The sequence below is a fragment of the Rhipicephalus sanguineus genome, chromosome 2 (genome assembly GCF_013339695.2).
Source record: "Rhipicephalus sanguineus isolate Rsan-2018 chromosome 2, BIME_Rsan_1.4, whole genome shotgun sequence".
NCBI lineage: Eukaryota > Metazoa > Arthropoda > Arachnida > Ixodida > Ixodidae > Rhipicephalus > Rhipicephalus sanguineus.
In genome coordinates, this window is record NC_051177.1 from 63,348,327 (window position 1) to 63,367,333 (window position 19,007).

The 19,007-nt window shown below is 47.6% G+C and overlaps 2 protein-coding genes across 3 annotated transcripts in view; one reads left to right on the top strand and one right to left on the bottom strand.

Moving 5' to 3' along the window:
- LOC119383110 (double-strand-break repair protein rad21 homolog A) overlaps nucleotides 1-18,491 on the bottom strand; it is a 37,422-nt gene extending 18,931 nt beyond the window's left edge. The window contains exons 1-7 of one of the 2 annotated variants that reach the window (XM_037651111.2): nucleotides 18,293-18,491; nucleotides 10,467-10,912; nucleotides 9,537-9,643; nucleotides 8,245-8,568; nucleotides 7,925-8,104; nucleotides 5,421-5,753; nucleotides 4,453-4,836 (exon numbers count right to left, since the gene is read on the bottom strand). In XM_037651111.2, coding sequence (XP_037507039.1) covers nucleotides 4,453-4,836; nucleotides 5,421-5,753; nucleotides 7,925-8,104; nucleotides 8,245-8,568; nucleotides 9,537-9,643; nucleotides 10,467-10,840 — 1,702 coding nt within the window. In that variant the 5' untranslated portion in view covers nucleotides 10,841-10,912; nucleotides 18,293-18,491. Of the gene's footprint in view, nucleotides 1-4,452; nucleotides 4,837-5,420; nucleotides 5,754-7,924; nucleotides 8,105-8,244; nucleotides 8,572-9,536; nucleotides 9,644-10,466; nucleotides 10,913-18,292 lie in introns of both variants that reach the window. The other variant, XM_037651110.2, reaches the window with a different exon arrangement.
- The window catches only part of LOC119383109 (pyrroline-5-carboxylate reductase 3), a 600,945-nt gene that overhangs the window by 31,371 nt on the left and 550,567 nt on the right, over nucleotides 1-19,007 (top strand). The gene's annotated exons all lie outside the window — the stretch shown is intronic.

The following is a 19,007-nucleotide window of genomic DNA, read 5'->3' on the forward strand; positions in this document are numbered from 1 at the left end:
TTTTGTCACAAACGAGCGCTAAAACAGGCGCGTGCCGCCACATCCTGGCGACAGCATCAAGTCACCACCCGATTGTTCCCTCCAACAGGCACGCGCAACGGAAAAAAAAAAAGCATCAAAAGGTGCCCAAGGCATGCCCTCACCCTCTCCACCGAAGACGCCGTCGTGACAGCATAACACCCGCGCAGATCGGGAGAATTCAAGAAATCGAAGTGGAACCCACTGTTTCTGCAGACGAACCGGCGAGACGAATCCCTTTTCCATAGCTGTCGCTGTGCTACATGCTACATGCCGAACAATCACTTGGAATGTTCACGAAAACGGGAAGGATCCAAACGAGAGACGACGGAGGGTAGGACAGGGTGGTGAAGTCGACGAAGTTATGTTGTTTGAGCGAGTCGTGTAGTGGGGTCAGTCGATCTTGGAGAATCGAGCAAGGACGCCGTAGGAGCACTGTTTTGAAGAGTGTTGCCGAATGACGTTGATCAGAGCTGGAGGTCATTTGAGTGTTTCCTGGAAGAGAAATATTCGAGAAACGTTCGAGGAATTGCGGGCTGCACATGTTTGGTGAATATTCAAGGTCTTTAAGTGTTCTTGGATAGTTTCGAATGGATGAGATTGCATTTGTAGCACGGTAAGTTTGTTCCCGTTGTTTTAAGTGATGTTGCGAGTATTGATTCGTATAGGCCATCAGGTGTCACAAAAGCAGTTTTCGGGCGACCTGAGGGTGCCATGGGGACCTGCCAATAGCCGGACCGTAAGTCTAGTGATGAGAAGAATTCAGCGCCTTGCAAGCAGTCCAGGGCGTCATCGATGCATGGCAAAGGGTACACATCTTTGCGCGTAACTTTGTTTAAACGGCGGTAATCGACGCAGAAGCGAATCGAGCCGTCTTTCTTCTTCACGAGGAGAACAGGTGACGACCAGGGACTGCTGGACGGCCGAATGACGACGCGTTGAAGCATGTCGTCTACTTGGTCGGTGATCACACGATGCTCAGCAGGAGACATGCGGTAGGGGCGCTGTCGCAGAGGCGCTTGTCAGCCGGTGTTAATGTGATGGACAACGGTGTGTGTTTGACCCAACGACGTCTGCTGGCAGTCAAACGAACCGCGAAACTGGTGCAGAAGCTCGAGGAGTTGCTCTCGGTGTTCCCCTTCAAGGTCGCCATCAATTGAGGGTCCAAACGCATTAACAGTCGGGCGATCAGGCGTACAGGCACATGGTGTCAGTGCATTAAGGAGCAAATCACTCGCGCCGCCAAGGCCAAAGATGGAGGAAGCGTCCAACTCTTGATATGTGCCAATGCATTCTCCGCAGAGTAAGGTTGATGTCGACGGCAAGGGATTCGTGACAAATAGGTTCGTAACGCCGGTGGCTACGTCGAGAATAGCGAATGGCAACGCGAGGCTCCTGCGACGTTGGAAGGTTTGGGAGGGAGTAAACAGAACTGGAGACTCGGACACATCGGCACAGGACACGGGAACAAAGGCTGCGCTATTGGGTGGTATGTCGATATCGTCGGTGACAAAGAGCTTATTCAACGCAGCTTCAGGCGACGAGGAACACAACGCAGAGAAGGCAACTTCGGCGCGAGCACAGTCGATAACCGCATGATTACGAGAGAGAAAATCCCATCTGAGGATCACATCATGTGAACACGCAGCGAGCACAAGAAATTCAACAGTATACAAAACACCTTGGATTAGAACGCGGGCTGTGCAGGCGGCTGATGGCTGAATATGGTGAGCACTGGCGGTACGGAGGGACAATCCCTCTGATGTCGTGGTGACCTTCCGAAGCAATCAGCAAAGTTTTAAATCTATCACTGAAACGCCAGCACCAGTGTCCACAAGAGCAAGGGTACGAAAGCCATCCACAAAAACTTCAATGAGGTTTGCCGGAGAAATGCGAGGAGTTGATTCTTTCGACGACGACGCAGTTCGTGCCTCGGGAACTGCGGCATCTAGTTTTCCGTGTCTGAAAGGTAGGGTCGACGGCGCATAGGTGACAAGGAGCGACGTCGGGGTGATGGAGATCGGCGGCTAACTGAGGGGAGGCGGTCGGGTGAAGAAGATTCTTGTGGCCTTGTGCCGCTAAACCGTCAAGGGTCGTGCGAAGATCGTGGCATGGTATCTGTGTGGATGAGAGGGCGGCGGCGGCAGAAACGTGCCACATGTCCGGCATAGCCGCAAGAATAGCAGATAGGGCGGTTGTCTGCGGTGCGCCACGGGTTAGGAAACGTAGCGACTGGTCGGCTGAACGGAACTGGTGACGACTGAACAGGCACCAGCGAGGGAGAATAAGTTGGCTGACGGGGCGCCCTGGCTGTGACGACCTGTGCGTACGTCAAGGGCGCAGCCTCCAAAGGTGGTGAACGAGGGAAAGGCAAAGCGTCAGTTACTTCTTGGATAGCTTGTCGTATGGCTGGGGTCAGATGATGTGTCTGTGCTGGTTTGGGAGCGCTTGATGAAATGGAGAGCTGCCGAGCGACCTCCTCACGCACAAACTGTTTTATCTGAGCCAACATGGAATTCTGGTCTCCGAGAGTCAAAGCTGTGATCGAGTCACGCTGTTGCAGAGAGCGCCGTGTCTGAGCGCGTTGCTTGCCCAACTCGTCGAAACTCTGGCACAAACTGACCAGTTCGGCTACGGCTTGTGGGTCCTTGGCTAACAACATCTGAAATGCGTCATCGGCTATTCCCTTGAGTATCTGCTTGATCTTGTCTGCTTCGAGCATCGATGGGTTCACCAGCTTGCACAAGTCAACAACATCTTCGATGTAGCTGGTGAAGTTCTCTCCTGGCTGTTGAGCGCGCTCACGAAGTCGCTGTTCTGCGCGGAGCTTTCGTACAGCGGGGCGGTCGAAGACTTCTGAAAAGGCTGTCTTGAACGAAGCCCAGTTGGTAATATCAGCTTCATGATTCCGCAACCAGAGACTAGCGACGCCGGCCAAGTAAAAGCTGACATAAGTCAGCTTAGCCGCATCGTCCCACTTGTTCGCTGCCAACCACTCTTCAACGTCTTGTTCGTCAGTGCCGCTGAAGATCGGCAGGTGATGCAGTGGCAGCACGCCGGGACATGCAGTGGCTGGAATCTGGGAGGTACCTTGGTTGGTGGATTCTTCCAGCATTGCCGACACTGGAGGTAAGGTGCGGCTTCGTAGATCCAGCTTCGAAGACTACCCAGCACCTCCACCAAATTATAAGGGGGTTTATTCACAAAACCAAAGGCCTGGGTTCAGCGGCTGAAAAACTGTCACGCGTGCTCTCGGCTCTTCGTCTTGGTCTTCTTCCACTCCTACTCGATGCTGTCTCGCTGTCTCTCTTCCCCACTACATGAGTTTTAATTGATACCTGCCGATTGTGCAAGTTTGTGTGATGCTTGTAGTGCCTTAACAGAGAATACATTTTGTTTCTGTTATCAACTCTTGGCTCTAAATTGGTCTTCGGACCACAACCGGCGTTCTTTGGCGCACTAAAAGGACCTACATTTAAACTGTGGTGCATTTTGGTGGGCCGATATGTCAGCCCTTGGAGCCTGCCCATTAACGGGATCAGTGATTCAGTGACACTTTTCATTTCAGGTGAGTCAAACAGGCAGCATTCATGGGGAGTATTGAGGCCCACTCTACAAAACATTGGTACTCCTAGGGCAAACTGTTCACATATGTTAGGTAATCGGCACTTCTAATAACGACTTCAATACTCAACCTGTAATGTGCAACTGTAAAACGTGTTATCTACGACCTGATTTGGGTAAGTGTCGCACGTACAAACATGACTGTTGAGGTGCTTCTCCGTGAACAGCTGTACCGTTGTGGTGGCGCCAGAGCGGGCGCAAGGGGAAGTAGGCCCCAGACGCCGTTTCGGCGCTACGCAGCAGGCCGCACCTGCTTTTTTTTTTGTAGCGGCCGTGCCAGTGGACCACAGCGTGTTTGACACTGCGCAAGGAATGCTACCAGACTAAAATGTGGCCGCCATGCATAGTGCAGGATTCCCCAAAAGAAGGGGAGGGGGGAGTTTCATCGTATCCCTAACCCCCTTGATTGAGTCCAAAAGACAACAAGCTTCACAATGAATGTAAAAATTAAAATGAAGCGATAATGTGCTTCTCACGTGGCCTGCCTTTGGTCACCGATTTTCCGGGAGTAAAGATTGGAGGTAAACATTTCTCGGAATGCAACATTACGAGCCTTCAGCCGCCATTATCCTCAAAAACCTGCACGGCCATAACACTGCTCTTTAAACAAACAATGACGGGACATGCTGGTCGAGTAAAAGTATGGTGCAGACTTTGCCCCCCCCCCCCCCTCCCCCACTTAGGTGGTTAGGAGGTGTGGCTGGCCCTCCTGTGCACATCGTGCACACGCCTATGCCACCACGGCCAGAAATCAAACCTGCGCTCGTGGTGGCTTAGCAATGGTGGCTTAGGGCAGCAATGCACGCTCACCCAGGCTGTTCTCCTGCATGTGCTCGTCATGCTGTACCATCTGCTGCGGCTGCTCTCCGATGTTGTCCTGCTCATCGTCGAGCTGCTGCAACAAATGCTCCTCCCCGGCGGCCAGCTCGTTCTCGACGGCACGCGTCGTCAGGTGCCGCTGGTAGAGGCGCGACAGGGTCTTGGACAGGATCGGTCGGCCGGGCAGCGCGAACAGCTTCTCCACGCCGCCGGTCTCCTTCCAGTGCATGAGTCGCTTGGTGGGCGGCGCCAGGTCCAGCGTGGTCACGATGTCGCTCGTGTCCGACAGCTGGGACTTCATCTCCTCGCCCGAAATGTTCTTCACCTCGTCCACGATCAGCTTCCGCTTCCGCTTGGCGCGGGCTTTCTCCACACCTGCAGCGTGAAAAAAAAAGTAGTTTGAGGCTCACATTTGTTGATTCTCAGAAATTATCTTAGGTAAACTAGAAAGCAATCACAATTTAAGGAAAGCTAGCACAGGTTAACAAAAAGCAACCCTGAACAAATATCCGCAGCCATCACAATCCTTCCTGTATGCTCTCCTGTAGAAGAGCATAGCTCCTGTCAAAGTGACAGATACGCTAACATCCAAGTGAAAATATATCTCAAACGTTGCTTATTTGCACCCTCTTCAGTCACACGAGTTGGCCTACTGCGCAGAGCTGCTAGGTAACGTCATGAACTCACGAATGACAAGTCAGATTTATTTCTTGGGCAGGTTTTTTTCCCATCACGGAACAGACGAGAACGAGAAACAATAAGACAAAGACGAGTGCTGTGTCGCATTGTTTCTCAGTCCTTCATGCTCGCCTGTTTTTTGCTGAGAAAAAACTTGATAAAGATCGTTAACCGACTAACTCGAACTAGAGTCCTGCCAAGTCGAACTTATTTCTTTCTTCCCCCCCTAATAAGTTTTCTTCATTGAAGCAAGTGCTTTCAACATGTGAGCTTTTTCCTACCCTGAACTATGGTGGTGTCCAACGGTGCCAGGGCAAAGCTCTCGTCCTCGTTGTTGAGCAGAGTAGTCTGCTCTCCGGGCCCGACATCGGCGCCACCCATCTGGGCAGAGTCCGCGGAAGGCGGCTGCGGAGGCGGGGGCATTGCGGCCTGTTCCTGCTGTTGCTGATCGAGCAGGCCGTCGTCCACACCCGGCATCGCCAAAGAGGTCGACGGACCGGCCGCTCCGGCGGCGGCCGACGTCGTGGCGCCTCCGTCGAGGTCCCTGGCATCGCCCACGGAGCTACCGGGACTGGACGGCCCCGACGGCGCACCCATTGACGGAGGACCCATATCTGTAGAACAGCGGTAATTTATTAAATTCAGGTTTTACGTGCCGAAACGATGACACGATCATAATGCACACAGTAGTGGACGACTCCAACTTATTTTAATTCCTTAAAGGAGTCCTGACACAAAAGTTTTCGCCCCGCGTTTTTTTGCTGCAATGTGTTGCTGGGGGCCTGTCAGTCATAACACGGCACATCGTTTGCTGCAGCGCGTGACCAGATAATTAATTACAAGCTCCTTATTACCGACACAGCCTCAGTTTCGGTTTGACAGAGCTCCAAAAATGACAAGCCGCCGGGTGCGACTATCACCACCTAGCGAGTGAAACGCTCGGTCACGTGAGCACACAGAACAGTGACGCATTTCCGCGCGGTCTGTCGTCATCGGGCTCATCGTCGTCTGATGGCAACGATTTTCTTGCGGCGGGGATGGAAGGGATTTTCGACGTGGCGAATCACTTCAGGTTTGACCCGCTGGCGAGGAGTGATTCGTCGGGAAGCGCGTCAAAACAGAAATGGCAGCTACGACATCATCATAACTTGTACCGGCTGCAACGGTTACGTAGGGGAAGTAGGGGGGTCACCTCGGGTCACCTCCAAGGGTGTCAATGCACCAGGTGCGGCAAACTTCAAAATTCATATAAAATACCTTCCAAGCTTTATTCACTGTCGATATTTTGCAGATGGTACACGCACGTGCATGGGAATCGATCCAGCAGGCTATCTCGGCCGCGAAATTTTGTGTCAGTAGCCCTTTAATGTACACTCACAAGTACTTGTGCATCCCATTCCAACTGTAATGTAATGTAAGCTCTTGCATTTCGCCCCCACTGAAATGCAATCGCTTTGGCCAGGAGCGGAATCCCAGTCCTCAAGCTTAGAAGTGCCAATCACAAGCAGAAAATGATCCAGATGACTCGAGCAACCTGCACCTAAGGTTCTGTTTGGCACGTAGTTTTTGAAAATTACGTTCATTTCAGGCTAATTGCTAATTTCAGCTTCCAAATTTCTTCATGGCGATATGCCGTTGTACGTTTCTGGACTAAAACTGTCTGGTTTTTCTCAAGCCACCATCGCTGTAGCTAATGAGAAGCAATGAAAAAGAAGCACACTAACCTTCACAAAACGCAAGAAAAAGAAATTAGAATTATGTATACACACTAGGCTGCAAATGTCATTCTATAATAATTGCAACAGCAGCTGTTAAATATTCAAGAACTATTGGAAAAGTATTCAACGTTCGATTCGATTCTGGCATCATTTGATTTGTATTTGATTCAACATAAAAAATCACGACTCACACACCCCTAATGGATTCTAGTTAACCCTAGCGTGTTCACAATTAACTAGTCCCCATAATACATTGCCAATGCATCTATCTCTCAACCACACACAACTAAAAAAAAAAACAGGACACTGGTTTTTGAAAGCACACATTAGGAGGCTGGGCTATGGTTTTCAGGAAGTCAGAACATACGGAGAACCTTGACCTCCTGTCGTGGCTTCAATTTTGAGATTCTTATTTTAATTAAACTCAAACCAATTTTTTTATCAGATGAAGTGCATATCATGCAATTACACAAACTGCTCGGAACTGTAGCGAAAGGCAAGTAATGCATCCATACACATCGAGAACTACCATCGGGAAAATTTGTGCGAAGTCAGCCACATTTTTATGTTGATTAAAGAGGAAGACAGAGGGCAGGAGAAAATTCATATAGCTGAAGAGATAAAATTCTGGACTATACAGTACTGTAGACTCTGGCTAAACAGAACCTGAGGGGACCAAGACAAATTATGCTCCGTTTAACCGGAATTCCATTTACTGAGAGATGAACAGGGGTGCAGAATTCAAGTCTAAAACCAGTCATATTAGAGCAGTAGTTCCATTTATGAAGCAGTTGCGTTTAAGAGATTTCCACTTACTGAAAGTCTACAGTAAATTACAAACAGTGCGTGCAACGAAGCATTTAGAAAAATTTGTTCGACAAATCACGTAAATCTGTGCTCATAGAAAAAAAATATATATATACACATTAAAGGGCAAAGAAGACAGGTGAAGACAAAATTAAGGTGGCAAAGTTAAAGATTCTTTTCGGCAAAGATATTGAAGTGATGTGCTTCTTTTAATCAGCAGTACTGCCTTGCCGTAATACCAATAAAACTAGTGCGCTTACCATACATGTCGTCGTCATCATCACTCTCGTCAGCAGGCCGGGCATCGGGACCGGATGGAACGGGTCCCGGAGCGCCTAGAGGGCCGTCCCGGTCTGACCCACTGGTGTCTAGGGGAACGTGTCCGAGCGGTGCATCGTCGAAGAGGCCCGCTGGCTCAAACAAGCCACTCGGTTCGCCCTCTGCACACACGGTCAACACTTCTGATGGCACACACTTTCAATTACTCTTTATCAATAATGCTTTGCCTTAACATCACAGTGCCTGGTGTATCCGATATGCTGCACTGAAGACTTCAAAAAGTCAGTAAAAAAGAACTTACCGAGCAATGCCCCTTCCCTGGCGCCCTCGGCTGCTTCGGCCTCGGTCGACGCAGCCGCAGTTCCAAAGGGGTCCGCCTCCCCTTCCCGAGCGTTCCTCCCGGCCTCGATGGACTCGCCGGGCACAGGCATCGCTGCCAGAGCCGAGTTCTCGGCGGTCGAAGACGATGCGCCGGCCTCGTTGTCGGCAGAGGAAGAGGGGCCGCCACGTGGGGCCTCAGAGGGACGCCCCAGCATAGACCCTCCCAGCAAAAGGCTGGCCTGGTCGAACGCCTCGTCTATGTTGGTCGCCTCACGGGCCATCTCGGGGTCGTCAAAGCCCATATCTCCTGTAAGCAAGGGTTGGGCACTCCTGGGAACACTGAATGCAATCCGCTGCTAATCCCAGCTTTCACATTACGCCATGCAGTCAAACCAATAGCAGAATCTTTTTCCCAAAGCCATGTAGCGGAAAGGCGAGTTGCAAATCTACGTCCTTTTCACGAGATGTATTTCATGTGAGCTCAAGACTTGTTCGTCCCAGTTTCCTACGGCCCCTAACGTTTTAACAACGAGTTTAAGTGTACGCACCGAACTGCCGAATAGAACCACCTTCATGCCTCCGACATCAACAATCCTGACCAAGAATCTTTTCAAGCCACAATTTCTATTACGATATAAAGGAACTCACCCGTTCTTCTCTAAGGCATTGAGAGCACTTTTAAGCAACAAAAGAGCAAAGATTTCAGGTAGAAGCCGCTCGAGAACAAACAGTCTGCCCACAGACACTTCCCAACAATGCTGCGAATGCTACAAGTGACTCAAAGGTCATCCATTGTGGCTGCCTTTTCGGACTAATTAAATAATTATGACAGACCGGTCATTGTCATCATTAACCAAAATTGCTGTAACTGCTAAGAGTACTTTCATACTTAGCCAATACTGAAAATGAAAAGCTCTGACGGTAGCACCGCCAAAATCGCCAACAAATAACTATGACACATAGCCCCCAATTTTCTTCTAGTTTGAACTGGGACAACCTTCTTCAACATGCAATATTAGACATGCAAGGCACATAAGAGGGGATACAGCGCAAGAGAAAACGAGGACAAGAAAGGCGACGCCCACAGAGTCCTCGTTTTCTCTTGCGCTGTATCCCCTCCGATGTCTAACCAACACGCCCAAGCTTCGATACTAAGGACATAACTGAGACTTGTTTGTTGATGAGCACAGTAGCACAATCCTTCACACTGTACTCAGCCATAACGACAATACATTCATTAGCTATACATGCACATGTAGCAGATTCACTCACCAAAATTGTCATCATTTATGAGGCTGAGAGAGCCATAGTCCTCCTTGAGTGTGATGTCTTCCGCGCGGCTTTGGTTTAGCGTCACTGCCGCTTCCATGTCAATGTTGCTGCACGTGCAAACGACCAGGAGGAACTCAGTCGGACGTGTTTTACAGTTCCACATTTAAAAGCACTGTTACAAGCCACAAGCAAAGTTCAATACCGCAATCTCAACAACGGCACAAATGTGTTTCTGCTTCTAAGAAGGATGCCTTCACAATCAAAGTATTTTGCACCCTTGTCCAGCCTTTAGTGTCACAGGTGTGCTTAGGAAGCTAACTTGCACTTGAACTACAGGACAGTGGTAGCTTATTCCAAGACTTCAGAAGGCAAACAAACATAAATCCCCACGTAAAGCACACTGCAAGAGCCTTTGATAGTGAACAACACTCAGACGTGCCAATAGACACAATGAAAATGTGCATGTGAGAGAGAAAGAGAGTGATGTGCTTTATATGAGCACTGGAGAAATTTGTCTGAAACTATGCTTAGCACGCATTTGCCATCACTGCTACTGTAGCTTACACTCATTTAACCACCACATTCGTGGATTAGGTCATCCTTCGTGCCAGCCATGGCATTAAAGATCCTCATTCCGTCCAGGCGTTTGAATGTAATTCCTCGGTTCGAATATGTCGTCACTTGAAATATGTTAGTTGGAATTTCCATTTTCAAATTTTCATTCTCTGTTGGACTTTTTCCCAAATTTCGGGCTACCAAGTTGGAGGTGCAGCCTTAACATGAGTCTAGTGATCTTAGAGCAGGCAACACTTAGCAAAATCCAGGCACAATTGCTCAGGCGCCAGGCTTCGGAAGCAACACACGCTAACAAATACGAAGCTGACAACACCCTCGCCATTCCTTTAAACAAGGGCTAGTCTTCCTCCTCACCTGAGGTCGGGCATGGTGGCCTCGAAGTCGTGGAACACCTCAGGCAACGTGATGGTGCTGAGAGCAGCCTGCCTGCCCTCCTCAGGTAGGTCGACTGCTCCCGGCCGGAAGGCCATCTTGATCTTGATAAACGCCTCATTACAGTCGGCAAGCAGGTACTTGGCCTTACGCGAGTAGATGCGCACGATGCCCAGCAGCAAGTGGCCGGACGTCCGCAGCGCCATCTTCACCTTGGGCTGTAGGATGCCCTCGACGCTGCTCTCAATGTTGGTCTCGAAGACGTGCGCCTTGGTCAGCTTCTTGTCCCAGTGGGCCGCTAGCCAGATCCGTGCCAGCGGGCCCTTCTTGGCCAACACAAAGTGTGCGTAGAACATGGCCGCCCTCTCCTGTCAGGGGGAACGCTGCCCCCCGACCCGACACTTGCCCTCCACTCACGACGTCCGCTCCTGCAAGATTTTGCATTCCAGGTGTCAGCAGGTTGCACAGACATCAGCTGCTTCAGCACACTACAACACCGCAAACACAAACAACTTCTTGAACACGAACTCAAGTTACACCCGAGGACAATAAAAATGCAGCCAGAGAATTTACAAGTGGCAAAGAGAGTTTCACACCTAAGAATCACTTTCACGGTGCAGCTTAACTGAACTAAATTTATACCGGTGTCACACGGTGCACTGCTGATTGCGATTAAGCCTGATCCTGATCTAATTGCTGGCTTAAAGAAGCCAATCACGATCAACAAATTTGATCTGGATCAGGCCCGATGGCAAGCAAAAATGACCATTTGACACCAGTGTTATTTGCACTAGAGCAGTGATGTGATCGGCCAAAGCCAATTCGGAGCAGCAAATAGGCCTTTTGGAGCAGTTGCCTATCACATATTTTCAAGAACAACTTTCTAAGTCGCTAAAACGAGAGTAGTAGTACCATGTTTAACAAATAAATATATGCACACATACACGTATAGTTATATATATTGTACCAAAAAGTGAAATTAACTCACTGCTCCTTGCTTTCCTATGGATAGCTTTAAACTTCTATATATCAGTGACACATTTGGCCACCCAACATTTCCTCCCGATAGGATTCTTATTTCTTATTCAATGGAGTTTTCCTGAAGCTCCAGGCGGCAAAAGTTTTCCACGCATATTTTTTTTCATTAATGAAAAGAACTATTGCGATGACGTCTGTGCTTTCGGTACAACCTAGACGCTCAAGTAGTGTGGTGAAGTGGAGGCTGTCGCACTTTATGGACAGACTCGTAAGGCTTTTGGTTCATTGGCGGTTTATATCATAGAGGGTTTAATAAATAACTGATAAATTGTGCTTGACGTCCGACGGTGCGCACAACGAAATGTGCGATAATGAAAGCTTTACATTTTATGTAGACAGGTTCTCCAACTTGAACTTTTGCTGAAGTCGAGAAGCAGCACCGATACACTGGGATAATGAGTCACCGTCCTTTCCCAACCGGCCACTGCAGCGGCTGGCATTATTAATAAATCCTGGCCATTGTATGGTGTTAAATCTTGAGTGCCCTGTATGAAATCTTTTGAAAGCCAGCACAAACAGCGCTACAATTGTTTGGTAAAATAACCGAACTAGAAGTTCTAATTATATACATGTAATGCTCACTGTAATTAATGCAATCAATCTTGTATAAAAGACTGGTGTCTCATAAAACTTGCAATTTAACCGATTATTAGATTTTTATTCTGACTCCACAGCCTTCAGTACTATTTTTACCTGACTGGACAATCTAATTTCATAGTATGGGTAGTTGGCACTGCTTGGTATGGGGTCTCTCCCCCTTCCGGGCCGGTGAACTCAACATGCAGAATTTACAGCTAAATTGAATCGAGACATGTAATAGAGTGCTGAAATAAATCTTGCATATGTAAACTAGCCATCTTGATCAAGACAATTACTTTTACTGTGAGCCGGCCATAATGCATGGCAACTTTAGCTTCCACTTCCCCCCTCCCTGGAGTCGCTGTCTGCGTCAGTACAGCAAGCTCTCATACAAGCTGTCAGCTTAAATTATTTCCCATGCCACCATCTATTTGCACTAAGCAAAAGTTTACGGCAGGACACATGCTTTGGTGCAGAATTCCCCATTTATGAGACACTGTGTGCATGGCTTTGCAGCTGAGCAAGATGGTCGAAATGGGCAAAGTTATAGCATGAATATTGGTGAGGGATGAACATTATTGTATGCTCAATCAAGAATTGGGCGGCAACTGCGATTCACTGCTCGTCACCATTATCTCAATCGAATAACATTCTCTGTTAAAGGGACACTAAAGAGCAAAACGATTTTTCTCGCATTAATAAAGTAGTCTTCCACGATGCCAAAAACACCACGCTTTCTGCGCGAAGACGCTTAATAAGCGAGAAAACGCGCAAAAAGAAAATACAGGTGGCGACGCCACCTTGGAATTCCCGCACCATTTGCCGTGACATCACATATCTTTGACGGCGCCTGCTTGGGCCTACGTAGTTCTTAATCGGTTAAATCGAAATACATTGTCCTCTGAGGGGGCCAGACTTGACATAACGAGTTTGTGGAAATTTCGTCGAGCCAGTGGGCCAAAATACGTTAAATGCTCTTTGAAGTCTTTTACGTCACGAATTGCAAAGTTTGGCGCGAAATTTAAAAATGAAACTTTGAACTTGGGTTTTCTCCTCTAATAATAAACCTATGGTGGTGAAATAAACTACACAAGAGTTCTCCGAGCACACTTTATCAATTTAAACCAATGCATTGTTTCTCTTTAGTGTCCCTTTAAGTACGTAGCTGGTGGCCCTGGGAGATTTTTCACAACTACACACCTCTCGCCTGTTTGCTTCAATGACCACTAAAAGGTACAACTGTAACTTATGTAATTCGAGCCACCTGCCATCTTTTTTTTTTCTTCAAAAGACTGCAGAAATGATGTCTTGGCGCACGCTCGGCGCAAATTATGTGATTTCTGCCAAAATGTAGGGGCGCATTGCTGCGCCAATTGCGCCAGGAGGCGCAATTGGCCCAGCAATTACATCACTGCTAGAGTGAGCCTGCGTTCGGTAGCGTGCTTGGCAAAGCAGAGAGGTACAAGCCCTTGTACATGAGGGCTTGCCTCCCAAGAACAAGAAATATGGATAGTGAGAAATGGCCACAAGTGTCCTTCTTTACTACACCATCATCAGCCTCACTGAAATTTTAGAAGCCTCAATTATGTATCTGCATTCTTCTTCTAAGCTCCTTACACCACCAGCCCAAGTCCTAAGCATCTCATCGCGTCAAGAAAACAGCCCAGGTGACAGATTATCTAAGCCACAATTAAACTAACTGCATGAGATGTAAAACTTCTACACAGCGTGCTTTTGAACATACATAACACCATAGTGCTGCTGTTTACAAACATAAAGTGCGAGGACGCAGGTTTGATTTGCAGCCACCTTTCGACGGGGCAATATGTAAGTACAACCGTGTACTTCGATTTTTGTGCATCTTAAAGCACCCCAGATAGTGGAAAATGATCCATAGTCCCTCAACACGGCATGGCGCATAATGATTGTGGTACTGGGAAGTCAAACCACTCAAATTAATTCATTACAAACACAATGCACGTCTATAGACCAATCCCCGACGAAACAGGCCCACAAAAACTATATCATGAAATCTAAAGCGTCAAAGTGACGGCACGTGACATTTACCACGTGCAGTCTGATGACTGCACGTGGTAAATGCAACGCTTCGTGAGATACTAAATGGGAAAAAGAAAACCTTCAAAACAAACATTACAAATTCCAGTACAAGGTTTACATTCTTTCCATTAAGGTGGGAGCTACGTGTAGCCATAAAATTGAACACTTTTGAGTTAATCAAGTGCGACATCCCCGTTAAATACTGTTAGGCAAAGCTACATAGGCCGGCACACAATGCCCTGGAAGCTTGGAAGTGGGGTACCTCGTAAACAGCCAGCTTCAGAACTTCCGCAAACTCTGAGACATCAAAACAATCGTCTGGTCCAAAATCAATGCACCAAAGATACCATGGCGCTAAGGTTTCTACTACCTTGTGGCTATATCTCATGTATGCCATTATACAAAACACGGCTCACTTGAGAAATCTAGGGCCATTAGTATGTTGTGTCTCGATGTGCTTCCCAACTCTAATGACGTTTAAAAAAATCTGAGATGCCCTTTGGTGAATTTTTTTTGCTTACAAAGGGTGGGAGGGGCAAGTCGTAATGTGTTCCACATCTGCTGCTCGTTTTTATTATGACAGGAACAAAAGAGGGAAGCGTTGCAGGCATCTTAAGTAGAACACTTGACCAAAGCAATAAATCTGCTCTGAAAAGCAAGACTACTATACTACGAGTAATTTTTCAACTAAACGCCTTATTCAGAATTATGCCATCATCACATGTATTACAGCTGAACTGTTGCATCACTTTCCCAAGCTTCCCTCGCACAATTATAGAGCAGGTGCCTCTGTATTTTCTTTTACTATAGAGAAACTTTAATAATTTCCTACTGCAGATAGCAAAATTCCAGTTGTTACGGTGGATTACTTGAAGGGTTGGATATTGTACCTGCACAATAATTTGGAGTGCATAATAATCTACTTGTTTCCACTAAGCTCTTGATTAATTACTTTGCAGCACATATTGTCAATTGCAACGAACGAGCTTGCAAGGACATATCCAACCATAGAGAATCCCCACAATGACACCAGCTTCAATATATTCATTAATTTCTACAGTGCACAACCAAAACATGTCGGTGTTTTAATTGTTTGGGTGGCTTCAATGTATAAAAGAGCTTTCTGTAAAAACAAGGTAAGTGGCAAAGTGAAAATTACCGAAGGATTAAGAACCCACATCTTCAGGCCGCTGCCACACCAACAATTCGTTCCCCAGCAAACATGTCTTGCGAACTCGCTGGCTACAGTTTACAAATTGCAAAATGTTCAGTAAAGTGATCAGTGGAAATTTCATTAGCAAAGTATTCTTAATTAGTCTTACACTTTGATTGATTCTGATGGTAAGGTCAACCTTTTTGAACTTGAACAATAAAGTTCAAGAATTACATTCCTGGAATAAGACACAAGTATATTTAAAAAAAAAAAACTGTTTTGTACATATAACTGGGATAGTAAACCAACAGTGAAGGCACTGATGAAAGCAACACAATTTAAAACATGTCACATGCATGATTGTGCCTGAGTTGTGAGTTCGATGTGTGTAGTGTGTTTTATTAAAATTAGAAGGCAGACATCTGGGTTGGTGCTCTGGGTGTCATTACATTGTCATGTGGCAAGTTTAACTTCTTTAAATGTTTGCCATGAAGCACATTTTTTTAGTTGCCTAATCGGTTCTCTCCAAGTATGTTAGACACAACGCAGTAGGTGTTCCCATTCCTGAAGTTGCCTTAGAGTTCACATTCTGCAAACATCTCAAAACGTTCAGAAGAATGGGAAGTTTTTAATGCGCTTTGCGGCTGTACGCATTTCAAAGATGCGAGGAATGAAGTGAAACTTTTCGGTGGACAAAATTAACTTGTGCTTAAAAAGGTTACAATATATTTTGAAGGTCTCAATGGAAGAATACAGAGAGGAATAAGAAAGAAAACGTGGAAGACTAGAACTGATGAATTAAGAGCAAAACTTAACAGTAAGCACGATGCTGTTACAGCGTCCTTAACCTCAGATTTCTCATTTATATAAACATCACCGATGGAACTTCCCTAACCATAGTTTCACTTGAACTTACTTTACCACACATAAAACATGCTACACTAACCGTACAGAATAAGCTATCAAAGACTACTACTGTTCAGTTAAATAAAGATGGGAAATGACCAACGGCCAAGCTTTGAGCATGACACATATTATACTGAACAAGTTCAAACCTTTGCACATTTGCATCAGGCAAATCTGCCTAAATAAATGTGAAATGGTACGCAGATTGCCTGTAGGAAAACTGTAAAAGCAGGACGTCATGATATACCATGGATGGGCCACATGGAGTTTTCTCGAGAGGTCAATGTATTGCCTGCAATTGTTCTGTGCTGGAAATGTTTTGCCCAAGTGCACTTTCTAGTCATCTGCCTCCATAGTCTGAGAATGCACTTAAAACTTGAGCTGTGTGATACGTTGTCTGGATATCATTTGAGCATGAAAGTCTTAATTTAATTATGATATTTGAATTAGATTAATTGCGCATAAACAATGCTTTGCACACCAAGGGGGAAGATTTCCTCATTTATTTTATATTCAGGAAAAACACAAAGAAACACTTAAAACAAACAGCAAGGCTTTTGTAACAAGCATTGTGCAGCTACACGGCACTTTGAAATGCAAATACACCTTTGCTACTGCCAGTTGTGCTAACCATGTTTTCTTTTGCATTTTTTTCTTCTTAGTTCTGTGCAGCAGAGGCAGCACTAGCTGATCGTTCATGGTCCGGCCCTGGCACACGATACTGCGCTACGGTTCCGGGTGCAGTATTAAGCCCAGGAATGTGAACCATGCTCGAATTTTCGTGCACGCTGAACGGACTGCTGCATTACTCGGGCGCAGTCTTCCGCTTTTATACGTATCTAAAATACACTAAGCACTCAAAGCGCGGCCCTGTCACTTCCGGGCTTCCAGCTCGAAGACGTTTCAGTTGGGATGCTGAAGAAAGGGTTTTATATCGAGCATGTTGGCACGTACTGCTTAGTTCGGAGACTGGGTAAAATACAGTACAAGAAGAACATTATTGTCCTGTTTGCACGAGCAGTTTTCCAAGAGCTGTTACGGAAGTCACACAAAGGTCTACAAATAATCGGCTATTTGAGCACCCAATGTTTCTTTGAGAGTGCTGTATTGCCGGCGGAAATGAACGTAGCTGTCTTCCAGAAAGATCGATCAAAACACGCCGCACACCTTACCAGGTTTCACCAATTAACTACGGATCGGGTAGAACCGATAGCGCTGCGAGTCGCCGAGGCCGATTTCCTTCCAATTCGTGCGGAATTGATTGGGCATCCCGCAGGCCGCTGTTTCCGCAACCTATCGCAAAAGCATGCACGACGCAAAACTGTTCCATCGCGAAGCGTAAACATCTGGCGGGCGCTACACCGAAAACGGGCGCGCAATTTCCCGCCTTCCGCAGTTCAGTGCCTAATCGGTAGTCACCGGCTCGGACGGTGACCTAATTATGACATTAATCAGGGAATATCGGATTTCGCGCTAGGAACGGCTGCGGTGCGGCCTGTCATACGGAAGCGCGTAGTAAACAAATATACAAAAAGTAATACGGCACCCGCCCCCGAGCAAAATGAACACGACAGCCTTTCGTGCACGCAAGGCGGTCGGCACTTAGCGCCGGTCGCACGTTGGAGAGTTCGTTAAAGTGAGAACGACGTAGGCTGGGCACTTCGGTAACGAAAAGGCCCCACGCAACGGCAATGAAGTGAGCTGGCCACGCCAGCGCAATCGCAGAGAGCGATAAATCCGCCATTGCGAGTCGCCGGCCGACGCTTGGGGCTGCGTTTTCGAGTGCCTGAGCTGCGCCACTGCGTCGACTATTTCGTCGCTAAACTGCGACGACTAAAACGGACACGGTCGGAGGAAACACTAGAGAAACCAAGAGCTCATATTCTACAGGACCGGGAGCGATCGTCGACCATTTTTTTTTCTTATGTGCGTCAAATTAGCCCAGCGGGAACAGGCGCTATCGGCGTAGTGCTTCCGTTTCACCCTAGATGTCATGAGGAGCGCGGCGGCTTGGCCGCTGGGGCGACTGGACTTCGAGAAATGAAGCAAATTGGAGGCGCCACGGCGCGCTCACCTCGATTATTGGCGTACCACGGTGGTCCCTGGTCACTCCGGCGATCAGATGTGGTCCGGTAAGCCGGTATCGGGCCACGGATTCATCCGGAAAGCGGTCCTCGGCACCGCTGAGAAAATCGGGCCGCGTACTTTTTCACATCCAAAATGGCGTCCTGGTGTTTTCCCGCCGATTCTGCCGTTTCAAAACAGACGACGCGCACCGGGCTACCTCCGCGCGAGAAAGTAGTCCCGGTCGTCTTTAAAGCTGATTGAGAGCTTGCTGCGGACCCTCGACATTTTCTGAGAATAAACGTTCGTTGTGCAAGATCAAAGATATTCGATAAACTTTATTTCGGCGGTTTTAAACGAGGTTTCATTTTCTTCTCATTGAAGCGCTGCGGCGGCGTAGTGTCGGGGTCCGTTAGTAGAGGGCGCAAGGCGACAAACAGCATCACGTGACTAGTCACGTGAACAACTGACGCGGCTTGTCCTGTGTGTCTCTTCTCTTTGCGTTGTTGCTTGATTTGCTTCCTTTGTAGGGCGTGGGGTGCGCCGCTTCGCAAAAGGCTGGGCCAGCTGCGTTGCGAAGCCCGAGCGACTGGGAAACGCCGACGACCTTTGGGCCGGCCGGAGCCAGTTTGCGATAGCGTCTGTGTCCTTCGCGGCGTTGTTGCCTCAACCGTAGCGAGCGGGCGGGCGGCTGCGCGCTCTTTGCCAACCGCCATTACGCGTCG